This window comes from Glandiceps talaboti, chromosome 2 (genome assembly GCF_964340395.1).
Source record: "Glandiceps talaboti chromosome 2, keGlaTala1.1, whole genome shotgun sequence".
Classification (NCBI taxonomy): domain Eukaryota; kingdom Metazoa; phylum Hemichordata; class Enteropneusta; family Spengelidae; genus Glandiceps; species Glandiceps talaboti.
Window position 1 is genome coordinate 10,488,408 of NC_135550.1, and position 12,689 is coordinate 10,501,096.

At 34.9% G+C, this 12,689-nt stretch overlaps 2 protein-coding genes across 2 annotated transcripts in view; both read left to right on the forward strand.

Moving 5' to 3' along the window:
• The window catches only part of LOC144443917 (nephrocystin-1-like), a 23,250-nt gene extending 10,906 nt beyond the window's left edge, over positions 1 to 12,344 (forward strand). The window contains exons 11-27 of the mRNA XM_078133516.1: positions 519 to 552; positions 2,830 to 2,872; positions 3,607 to 3,691; positions 4,068 to 4,159; positions 4,581 to 4,656; positions 5,074 to 5,126; positions 5,695 to 5,769; positions 6,009 to 6,081; positions 6,324 to 6,361; positions 7,167 to 7,252; positions 8,101 to 8,177; positions 8,500 to 8,599; positions 9,373 to 9,485; positions 10,278 to 10,351; positions 10,483 to 10,527; positions 11,293 to 11,409; positions 12,192 to 12,344. Of these exons, the coding sequence (XP_077989642.1) occupies positions 519 to 552; positions 2,830 to 2,872; positions 3,607 to 3,691; positions 4,068 to 4,159; positions 4,581 to 4,656; positions 5,074 to 5,126; positions 5,695 to 5,769; positions 6,009 to 6,081; positions 6,324 to 6,361; positions 7,167 to 7,252; positions 8,101 to 8,177; positions 8,500 to 8,599; positions 9,373 to 9,485; positions 10,278 to 10,351; positions 10,483 to 10,527; positions 11,293 to 11,409; positions 12,192 to 12,344 (1,334 nt within the window). The remainder of the gene's footprint in view (positions 1 to 518; positions 553 to 2,829; positions 2,873 to 3,606; positions 3,692 to 4,067; positions 4,160 to 4,580; positions 4,657 to 5,073; positions 5,127 to 5,694; positions 5,770 to 6,008; positions 6,082 to 6,323; positions 6,362 to 7,166; positions 7,253 to 8,100; positions 8,178 to 8,499; positions 8,600 to 9,372; positions 9,486 to 10,277; positions 10,352 to 10,482; positions 10,528 to 11,292; positions 11,410 to 12,191) is intronic.
• The window catches only part of LOC144443422 (sphingolipid delta(4)-desaturase DES1-like), a 140,136-nt gene continuing 130,330 nt past the window's right edge, over positions 2,884 to 12,689 (forward strand). Inside the window, exon 1 of the mRNA XM_078132904.1 lies at positions 2,884 to 2,888. The gene's annotated coding sequence lies outside the window, so the exon portion shown is untranslated. The remainder of the gene's footprint in view (positions 2,889 to 12,689) is intronic.

Sequence of the window (12,689 nt, forward strand, 5' to 3'; positions counted from 1 at the left end):
ATGAAAATTATCTCAATGTACTGTATTGCTGAATACCCTTAGTCCCAGTTAAAATTACCCCCCAACCCCCACCCCTCCATATCTAAGGGATGTACCTTACATGCATGCATTTCAGTGCTAAGAAATTATAATAATTTTTGAATATGTTGTTGTCGTCTTGTTTTCATGATGCATACCTACTAATGAACATGAATTAATGTCTAATAAAGACAAAATGACAGGAAAATATGAGAAATGGGTGTAAAAACACAAATTTTGGTCACTCGGTGCCATGTTGGCTTTTAGTGAGTATTATACTATGGACGCCATGACATCAATTCTGACTCAGATTATCCCAGTCTATTACAATATACAAATTTAGTGTCATACAAAATTTACATTTACAACACGTAAAGATTTCTGACAAATTTTCCTGATTTATTTATTATTCACATTTTTTTTCAAATTTTATTTTTTATTCTTCGATATTCCAATTATAATTTGTAAACATGGTGTCTAACATCTGATTTTCCATCCAGAGCCTCAGTCTCCAGATCCAGAGACACCACGAAGGTTTGTCAATTGACAGCTAAAATATATAGTACAACACAGTACTTGGAATCATCCACTTAGCTATTGTAGTTCGATAAAAAGGTCACTTACAGCCTGCATATATATAAAATAGTGTCACAGTTTTGTCTGCTTGAAATGAATGTGCATTCATTGTTGAATCACACGGTTGCATGGGTGTTGGATAGACAGTTTGGCAGGTATTGGTTGTCAACTATTCAAACATAGCCGTGCATGCAATGCAAACATGCTTTTCAAATGTAAGAACCCACCCCCACCCCCCTACTCCACAGCTAAATGGATGATTCCATAGTTTTATGATATTTACATATTTAAATTCTGTCCATATCTTAATTTCATTTCATCCCCATTTTTTTTTCGGTACTAATAATTTTGTAATCAAATAAATGTATTTGCTGTGAAATCATTGGTAAATCACTGAGACTTGAAGCCATCAAACGTGTTAAGGATTGAGAATTAAAATGACATTTTTCGAAATTTCATGTAAATTTTTGATGATATGTAATGAAACCAGTCATTAGATTTGACAGTCAGATTTCTTTCTGGTGTATTGTTAGACTCAAGCAAGCATTTCACTTTATGGTTGAAACGACTCTAAAAAACATTGTGAAATAATGTTGGAACAGTCATTCTTTCTTGAAAGTACTTACACTCTAGGTGTATGCAAAAAATCAAACAATCTTGCAAAATTAGATGAATTACAGCAGAAATATCGAAGGGTCACTGTACTGAATGACTGTGCCTATCATACACATTTTATGTTCCCCAAGAACAAGTTAGATAGATAAGAAACAGGCTTCCCACAGACCAGTCATTACAAACATTAACAATACCACTCTCCTGCCAACAAGCAGACAGTCATTCTTTCTTGAAAGTACTTACACTCTAGGTGTATGCAAAAAATCAAACAATCTTGCAAAATTAGATGAATTACAGCAGAAATATCGAAGGGTCACTGTACTGAATGACTGTGCCTATCATACACATTTTATGTTCCCCAAGAACAAGTTAGATAGATAAGAAACAGGCTTCCTACAGACCAGTCATTACAAACATTAACAACACCACTCTCCTGCCAACAAGCAGACACTGTATGTGCACACACGTGACCACGGGGAACCATGGAAGCAGACTTAAATTCTTCAATGCTATCATCAATTTGTTTATGTCAAAATCTGAGCCTGCAATGTGATGACATTCAATAACTTGTTTGTTCCAAGGACTTTACGTGTGTGCCTGTGTATCAGTAGGGGTCGGATGATGTTGTTTATATTTGTTGTGAGTGGTCTGTGGGAAGCCTGGTTCTTATCTATCTACATTGTTCTTTTGGAACTTAAAATGTGTATGGTAGGCACAGTCTTTCGGTGACCCTTTCGTATTTCTGCTGTATTTTACTGAAAACTGAAAACAAACCAGAAGTACAGTGATTATAAACTTGGAAAATAAATGTATTGACAGGCGAGACAAACTGTAGGGGTACGGGTACTCCCTTATTGGAATTACAGTTACTAGTAGTGTCAGTCATGTCCAGTGTACAACAATGATGAAATCAAAGTTCAACATTATGTTAATAAAACATTTTAGCAAAAACTTGAAAACAAACAAGAAATTAGTTAGTGAGCTAGGGAAAATTGGACAAACAAGACAAACACAAAATGGTGAAATCAAAGCTCGGTGATAAACCAATGTATTTTTTATACAGTCTCTCTGAGCACCTTTTAATACTAACTAATTTATTTATTTGATTTTTTTTCTCTATCTATCCATCAACCAACTCTTTGGTTATTATACCATTCTTCCTGATCCTTTTCAACTGGACTTTTTGTACTTCCAATAATTTCACTGATGGTTGAACACTCCACATGTAAGACGATTATTTCCTGGTTTTTAAAAACATAATTTTCATATTAAACTGAACTTTCCTCCAAGCTATCAAATAACATGTATCATAATCATAAATATCTATTTGTCAATTTCAGATTCTTTTCTTTTATTTCAGACAGTCATGTCATTTATATGATTACAAATCATAATTTCATTTATTTTATTGTTGATAATTTTATATATTATTTTACTTGATGAATCTTCAGGAACTCTCTCAGTTTCATGTCTGCTATTATTTATATGAGTTAGAAATTTGTTTCCCCTTGTACAATTAGTTTACTAGAAAATTATATGAAGTTTTTCATTTATGTTGTTTCAGTACCAATTGTGACAATTTTACACTTCTGTTATGCTTGAAAATACTCTTTCTTTCAGTGGTAAAATGCTGTGGAAAGGTCTGAAGGCAGCTGTCACGGAGGTAGGTGAAATTCTCGGTACCTGAATTAGAATATTACTGGCTAAGCGCATGATAAAAATAACGAACATTCAATTTCTTGGTAGACACCACAACTTCTGCTCCAAGGGCTTCATATGCATTACTATAGATAAGTTGGCCTTGTTCTGTCTTAGCATGAGGTAAAATGCTATTGCAGGTACCAAGAATTGTATTGTAACTATTTTGTCTGTTTCATAGCAAACGCTTCTCACCAAGCATTGTGTTGTCAATGACAAGTAGATATTATTCCTAAATATTTTTCTTCATTCAGCTGAGGAAAATATGACTGACCTAAGGGGCTTTATCACTACGAGTCAATAGATAACTGGATGAAAAACCCCTTAGGTCATATTAAAGTACTGTCCAGCTGAGTGAACTAAACAACTTTTGGGGATACTATAATTATATTATACCTCTTCAAGTATAATTTATGAAAAATCAGGAGAAAAAATAATGGTGATTTGGAATGTTTTAAAGTGTGTAGCAAAACAATGATGTAAATGCAAGTTGTCATGACATAGTACAACTGGGGTATAAAACCCATATTTTTTGTTCAGACACATTCAACTTGGCTTGTTTGTGATATAATGGAAAATATGCTGTAGAACAAGAGACATCAGTGTAAACTGTTTGTGTGTTTATTATGGACTTTACACTCATGGTACATGTTGAGTGTATATTTTTATTTATACTCTTCCATCTATTATTTCCTTCAGACCAGTGTAACTGATGTGTTAACAGCCATGGGTGCTATACCAGCTGGTTTTAGACCATCTACAACTGCTAAATATGTCAATGATCGTAAGTTTTTCCTCACTTTTAACTTTTACAGAAGATAAAGGTAATTTCAAGCTCACCCTTTCTGCCTTGTTTCCACACTCAGTGTTTTTCTAATGAAATCACTTGCCTCTTACCACTGCAGTCAGGGGTTCGAACCGATTCAGGATTTGATTGAATTTACCACATTGTAAGTAAGAAGAGTGTCGTTCGTTTTGACTCTACCAAACAACGCAGGTTTTCCCCGGGTACTCCAGTTTCCTCCTGCACTAACACTGAACCAAAGGAGCCTATAATGGGACTAGCTCCCGTTGGTTAATCCGATAAATAAATAAATAAATAAATAAATAAAATGAATAAAATAGATTGACATTTAATTATCTCTCTCAACCTTTCACAGCTAAACACACTACTGGTTACTACTTATTACCCAAGTTAAGTAAATCCAAGATGTGGTTTTCAGACTTACACTGGCAGCCAAAAGAAAATCAGGTATGGATAATCTGATAGTCTTAGAACTTATAGACGATTTCCGTTAATCAAAGATTTTACTCCCTGCGGACACCCTGGCCTTAGTTATAAAGTTTGACCATTAATCATATCTTGCAACTATTTTATGTGTAATGTTAAATTTTGTTGTTTTGAGAAAGATGCTGTGATTATATCTGTTTGACATTATGTGTACATTAAATGAAACTATTTTGTTGATCAAGGAAATAAACAGAAGAATAATCACACTGAAATTTATGGTAACTGTTTTGGTCAATTTCACACAACGACAAATATTCATGTTCACTTGCTGCCACTAGAGGGCATAGTAACTTAAGGTATAGCCATGTCATATTGCAGTGGTTAACCTCTCTTCGTACCACCTGGTTTCTTACTGTCTGAATTGTCCATGTTGAAACCTTAGGTTAGATCCAGGGCTGTGAGAGTCCAAAGAATGATATCACTATGGGGAGTCAGAAATATGTCCAAAATAGGTGTAGGTAAGTACACTTTTGTGAGTCCTTTCCGTTGTTATACTGGCTGTACCATTCTCAGACCCAGAATATTGCTACAGTGTCTGTGAAACCATTTTCATTTTTGTACTCTGAATATTCATGCAGTGTCTACAATATTTCCTTACCCCAGAGTGTTTCTTTGTTTCTCGTGTATGCATTTCTCTTTCTCAGTTTGTCTGTTCTATCTCTCTGTCTGTCTCGACTGTCTCTCTGTCTGTCTGTCTGTCTGTCTGTCTGTCTGTCTGTCTGTCTGTCTCTCTCTGTCTCTCTGTCTCTCTCTCTCTCTCTCTCTCTCTCTCTCTCTCTCTCTCTCTCTCTCTCCCCTCTCCCTCCCTCCCTCCCTCCTCACACACTCTCTAGCGTTGTAATCATAAATTAAAATCCTTTCATTCCTACTTACAGGGTTGGAAATTTTAAGTCGACATGTCAGAATTTGTATGTTTGATGGTGACAAGGTAATAATTAATTTTGTTCTCCTGAACACACCATTTGTAAGATTCATTTTTCAAACCCTAATAATGCTTGTTTGTGTAGATATTTTCGTGAGTACCCACCCTGCCAACACATTGATCTGCATTTGTGTGGCATGATTGTAATTATCTACAAGATATAAAAAACTAAACTTATTCATCAAAACCAAACTCAGCACAGAAGGCTTCAAAACTTTGACTAGCTTTCACCCTGCTCATAGAACATCATCACGCCAGCCACAAGAAGACTTTGTAACAAATAGTGGTAACTGTAAATATTCTGTGTATACATATAATTTTGATTTTAAAACTTTCCAAGATAGTGTGTTAGGGAAAGAGTATTAATGAACAATTCAAATGTTGTAGGATATAATCGGTTTTATGTACAGAAAGTACATTAAAAATATCTATGTAAGACTTGTACATGTTAGATGTAAGTTGATGACTGTGAGGTAACCGTAATCTACGTTCTCTGTCTTATCTCAGTTAACACTGTATGTGATCATGTTAGCTTATATTTGAAAGTGACCACATCATGCTTTCCCTCTTTCAGGTTCTTAGTAATGTACACACAGTGAGGGCTACAACAACTGGTCCTGATGGCAAGGAATGGAGATTTTCACCGAAGGTACTTAATTAAAATCAGTTAACTTTGAGCCTTTGAGTTCGATTAGACTTGTATCATCCAAATGACCTTTTCTCCATTAAAAATGATGTACCTGAGTCCTCATACACACACCTTTGTTTTAGTTAGAAGTCTGTCTAATCTTCTACCATTCCTAACAATGCAATATTATCCATTGCTAGCAATGTAACTATAGAATGAATAACTTGATAATTAGATTGGTTTATGTGTTTACTTTCTAGGTAACTGGTATTTTACCAAGTCTAATGGACGGTGAATGCTTTGTCAGGTCTAATCACACGCAACAAAAACTAGGTATGATCACTATTTTCTCAATTCCACTTCAGATCAGAGAAAATACAATTTGGGGTCATCATACAGTATGACTGTAACTCTTCCCCAACACAATGTGCAACTTGAAAAGTTGAAATTAGGAAATGGTTGGTACATGTATTATGAATATCTCATGTAATATAAAATTGTAGGTTTCTCTCTGAAACTTCTCACGCTGCAAACTAAAGAAGCAATCTGATGTTCTTTATTCTCCTCCCTTGTAGGTATACTATTTGAGTTGTGTCTGTCCTACATCCGATCAGTGAGTATTCTTATTTCATTGTCAGTTCTTGCCTTGTCTGTAAGGTATGCCATGACAGGGCGCCCTCACACATTGGTCAAACCCTTTCATTATAGATAGTCAAGTCGGTGAAGGTTCAGCGATGTGACATATCTTACAGTTTAATTCTTGCCGTGCTTCATTGAAATTTGACAGACTGTCAACAACTGTTACTACCAAATCGGAGAGACTTTAGAGTTTCAGTTAGGAGGCACAATGTTTTTACACCGCCATGTTTTTTGTTGCAAATTATATAAAAGCAAAATACAGACACTGATAGTGTGTAAGCATAGAAAATGATACATTTTATCCCACAGTGAACACAAATCAACATCACTGTTGGATGAAACAAGGAAGATTTCAAACACAAAACTGTTTATTTGTGTTCACATTGAGACAAAATATAACATTTCATGTGCGTGCATGCTATCAGTGCCTGTATTTTGTTTATGTAATTTGTAACAATAAACGTTCTGTGATGTAAAAAACATTGTGCCACCAAATGAAACTCTATACTCTCTCTAGTTTGATAGTATTAAACTTGGATTGATTTTTTTCTATATTTCTCATATTTTCTATATTTCTTTTCTATATTTCTTTATCATGTAGTTAATTTTGAATTCACCTTTATATGAGTATGATCTTAATTTTGTATAATTGCAACTTTAGGAGATTATACATTATTATCTTTGAAATACACAGGATGAAAATTCCAACGATCGATAAATAGAACAGAATATTTCGTAGCTTTGTGGTATACTAACATTCCCTTTTCCTCCATGCATAGAAAACTGGTGAGAGGGGAGAGTTTAGCTGTGGCTGGCATCATCTACCATTGTTTGATGAAGAAACAGGTGGACCTATCTTTAGCAAGTTAGTGTTTCAATTTAATTATTTCAAAATAGATGTTATATATTAAAATATTGAATTTACAATTTCACTTTCACTTTCCTCATGGTATGAATATCACAAGTGTAATATATACAGATGCAAAGAATTTTTAAGTGTGTTGTAATTAATGAAATATAGGAGGTGTATTTTAACCTGTATGAGTCTCATGTTATTACATTTCAATTATGTAACACCTGTACTCTCCATTGGTTGCTTCTATGCTGTGATTGAACCAGATGTTTGGGTTCTTTCATACATGGCATGATTTGAGTTTTATGAAGTAATGAGATAGATCTTGCTAGCTCTCTAAAAAGACAGACAGACAGACAGACAAACAGACAGACAGACAGCGGCAGACATACACACATACATACATACATACATACATACATACATACATACATACATACATACATACATACATACATACATACATACATACATACAGACAGACAGACAGACAGACAGACAAACAGACACACACACACACACACACACACACACACACACACACACACACACACACACACACACACACACACACACACACACACACACACACCTATATGTGTTGATTGATAGATTTGTTGATGTAACCGTATTCCAAGACCTTTTGGCCATCTGCATATATGCTTACAATATCTTCATAAAATTAAGTGTCTTCCTAAATTGTACACACTGAAAAAGTGCACATGAGAAACATTAGAAGAAATATTTTGTGAATCCCCCAGACATAATGTTACAATGGTGTGTGTATATCACTTATTCCCTCCACCCCACCACCACCACCACCATTATTAACAACTCTCCTCTGTTATACCCACTTCCAGGAACTATGAACTAACAGTGCATGGAGGTACGCCATATGAACAAGATGTTGAGGTTGATCCATCTATTAGTAGGAAAGGTGAGAATCGTATATACTGCCCTCAACGTTGATACAATGAAATGATCAAAATCACCCAGTTATAATGACAGTGTCCAACTCCTCCTGACAGACATTCAAAGGTTTAATACAGCGTTATCTTGAAATTGATCTCAAGGATTGAAACTACTGCTATAGTATACTACTATCTTTCAGAGTTGGTTTTGACTGTGAACCTAGTACAACCATAGTCAGACTTCCATAACACATAGGTTTTGTGTAGGCATACCATGTGATATGCCATGCTTTCATTGCTAATTTCAAAGCTGTCACTCATATAATATCATTATTTTTTTTACTTCAGCTTCTACAAGCAAAATTAGAGCCATGATGTCAGCCAATAAACAACCCAGACTGGTTGTCAAGATACTTGCACCAACCAAGGACCAAAAACAGTTACTAGAGTAAGTATTACTACAGTTTTGTACTCTCAGTAAGCCCATCACACAGGTATAAACAGAGGGTCATTATTTTATCTTAGCCCAATGCATATGGATTTATCAAGTAGTTGTGAATACAAAACAAAATATAAAGTAGTGTTAGTAATGTTCCAGTGAATCAAATACACTTAACAATAACCAGGAACTTGTGCTGATTTTAAAGGGGCACAACCTGAGTTTATATATTTTTTTATGTACTTATTTTCTGCATAAACAGTACTCACAGTATTCTACTTACTGGTATATACTTAAACATCACTTGCAATTAACTAAACTCAAACCTGGTATTAAGATATAAAATATAAATGATCCAATGACGTAACTTATTATACGTACTAAAAAGTGTACAAGAAATCCCTACTATGCAATCAACTGTTCTAACAACACCAGAAGACAATTGTAATATTATAGAAGGCATGCATTGATATTAACATAATGCTAGAATAGTTCACTTTAAGTAAAAAGCTTATAAACTCAGCTTGTGCTATGTGAAAAGTTGGTATGATAGTGATTTGGAATCCAAATTTTGTATGAACTATTTGTGATTATCAATGGAGTTGTTTGTGGAGTTATTTCTGTTAGAAACTTTTTTTGGTAGGAAAAAAGAAAGAAAGATTGTAATTGTAAGAATAGAATTTGATTTAGTGGTTTTCTTGGGGTCTTTATGTAATGATAGTTCTGATAACATTTTCAGTGCTTCATGTAAATCTTTATCTAAACTTCTTTATACTTTTCAGCCAATTGCCAGATACAATAGTTAGCAGTACAGGCTACCTGACGTTTTTGTCGTATTTCCGTAAACTGTTGGCAGATGTACTTCTCAGGGATAGAATTAATATGGAAACAGCAGGTGAGGAGTGAAACATCACTATGAAACAATTATTACCCCAGCATGCACAGCTCAGAGGGGGGCTATAGTAATCACACATGTTCATCTATCCAAATGAGCAGGCACCCATATTGTCCGAAAACAGCTATTTAGTTAGATTGACCTTGCCTCATATGTCAGTTTCTTGCTGTTTATTTTTTTAACTTGTAATTAAGATCACTTTATCACCAAATAAAAACAAACATGTTGATGTTGGGTGCTAAAGTCCTAAAAAAAAAAATAGTTTGGTTCCAGTTACCTGACCCCATTTAGTTTTTCACTGCCAACCTTAAACTTTTTGTCATGTATTCTAGAAAAATAATGAAATCACAAAAATTGTGAAGTCTTGCAAGAAATAGTGGATGCGGAAACTGACAATATAAAACTGTTCTTCCAATCTGTACATCTGATGGGAAGAAACCAAAAACACAGAGACCATATGGAAAACAATGGAAAACATAACTACCTTAACTAGGCACTCACATATGAAAAAAAATATACTAGTATATAAAAAAATCTATCTACCCCACCTATTCTAAAATTGAGAGTAATCGGAACCACACAATTTTTTTTGTTAGGCCTAAGTCTATAAACATACACTGTGTAGAAGACTTGTTGAAATGAGCTATGTGACTGTGTTTGTCTACTAGGACCATATGCCTCAATGTCTTACACATGATCTCTAGGCCAATAGGCATATATCTGTTAAATCAACAATTTTACATCTTGTTCTCAGGTACATTGTATAACTGATAATATTTTCTTCATCATCAGATCTGATACATCATCCTGTATTGGCCTCCTTCCCAGAAGCCGTCAAATACCCAGATATCATGGATGCACTCAGAGTAAGTACTATCATGGAGTTATTTGCCTTACAATCATGATATTTGAAAGTGCCAAAATTTACTTTTGAGCCATAATTTAGTTCGACATTGCGACTGTAACTGATAGTAAATTGTTATTTCTGATTCTGTAGAGTACATGGGCAGATAAAATGAAGAACGTGAAAAAGGCAGACAAGGTAAAATATAGAAATCAGGATTTTCTAGTATTTTTTCTTTTATCCTATCTTCAGTCCAGTCAATTACAAGTGATGGTTAGCTATGCTTCAGAAAGTAAAATACTTTGAGTACTTTTTAGCACACCTGAACTGATGAGGTTCAGTAGTGCTATGGGCATGGCAAAGTGTGTGTGTGTGTGTGTGTGTGTGTGTGTGTGTGTGTGTGTGTGTGTCTGTCTGTGTGTCTGTCTGTCTGTCTGTCTGTCTGTCTGTCTGTCTGTCTGTCTGTCTGTCTGTCTGTCTGTCTGTCTGTCTCTGTCTGTCTGTCTGTCTGTGTGGATGTGTGTGTGTAAACAACTTAAAGTCAAAACCGCTGAACTGATTGCCATGATATTTGGTGGGTGCATTACCTTAGGTGTCTAGTTCAGAAATTGTTCAAATCAAAATAATCTTACCACCTGTGTGATTTGAGTCAAAAAATGTGATTTTTGGTCAAAAAACTGAGACTCAAAAATTACTGGGTAGATTGGTCTGAAATTTGGTGCAAACATTCTTAGGGGTGGTTAGATTAAGAATTGTTCACGACATAATGATTCCATCAGTGATATGCAAATTAGGGCTAATTTGCATTTTTTTGGGGGGGGGGGGGGGTCAAAAATCTTTAATTCCAAAACTCATGAGTCTCAAGAATTAGATATGTCACTCAGAAATGAATAATCATCACAATACCAGAGATGTTGTTGTACATAGGTTTACAATTTTTCTTGTCACACTTTTTTTTTACAGAGAGATAATGAGCATATGAAGGATTTTTTCTGCCAGATCTTCATGGAGACATGTTATCCCCTTCTTCACTCCCCAACATTGGCGACACCAAAGTGGGCAGATGCTGCAGTGGATAATGTAAGACATAGATTTATTATTGTAATGATATGAGAAAGAAAAAAGAAAAAACTGTTATCAATATTCACTTCTTCCTAGGCAATTCCAGAATGGGATCTTTTACCTTTAACCATTTAAAAAGCAAAGCCAATAGACAGTTTCATATCTGCTCTCACCAGCATCGAAATCCCTGATTTCATAGATCGTACTCACCTGAATACTGGTGAGATCTAAAGGATGCCACCAGTGTTACACCTGTGTGATGATAATCCTTGTTGGATGGTTACACAGGATAGAAGTAGAAATATGGTATAGTGACAAGCAACATAGAGTCTAATTGAATGGTTTATTGTGCTTGTGTTTTGTGTTAGGATAGACTTCAGAGGAGTTTGAAAAAATCTTAGGAAATGTAGGCAGTAGTTATCGGGATACAAATTGCAATGTTATCACAGAAGATGGTTATTTCTTGGTCAACTCTGTATACATAATGTGATCTTTACACTTGGATTTCTATGAAAATATTGTTGGGATAATCAAACAAATTTTACTTTTATAACTAGCAAAAGTTTGTCATTAAATAACATTGTAACTTTCAAGCTTTTGAATTTGAATAATATAGCAACAAACGATTTTCCGGTGTTTGTCTGCGTTAAGTAAAAAATTTAGTTGCAAATTATCAGTAGATTGCAATTTATGTACATCAGAAATTATTTCAAAAGACTCTTCAAAGAAATGAACTATGTCTCATATTTTGTTGTTTGAATTCACTAAATATTTGATGTTTCCTCATTTTACACCCACAGGCTAGATGGGAAGAGATTGCTGCTTTTTTGAAGAAAAACCGAGAACAAGCTGGAGTCTTGACGCAACTCTTATCACCTGATACTATGCATCAGCCATTTGACACCAAGGAAGTGACCTTTGACCTCTTATCTGGTTACCAAGGTTACAGATAGGTCGCAGGAGATATTCTTCATGCATTTTAGAATGCTTTGTGATGTAATGGGCTGGACTAGAAGCAACGACAGCTGAAATATTTGTTGAAAAACTTTTAGTCGATTTTAAATGTACTGAAAACTTAAAACGGTCTACCATTGTTAGGCAGAATTGCAGAACCGAGAGACAGAGACATAGAGGTTAATGTTGACATGCATATAAAGTAGAAAGTTATTTAAACTGAAGAAAGGCTACAATAATGACCATAAGAAAAACAGTGCAATTGTCGAAAGCAGTGAAAAATTTAAATACACTTCAGACCTTTGACTGCTCTAAATGCACGCTTTTCCCATCACATGATGCCT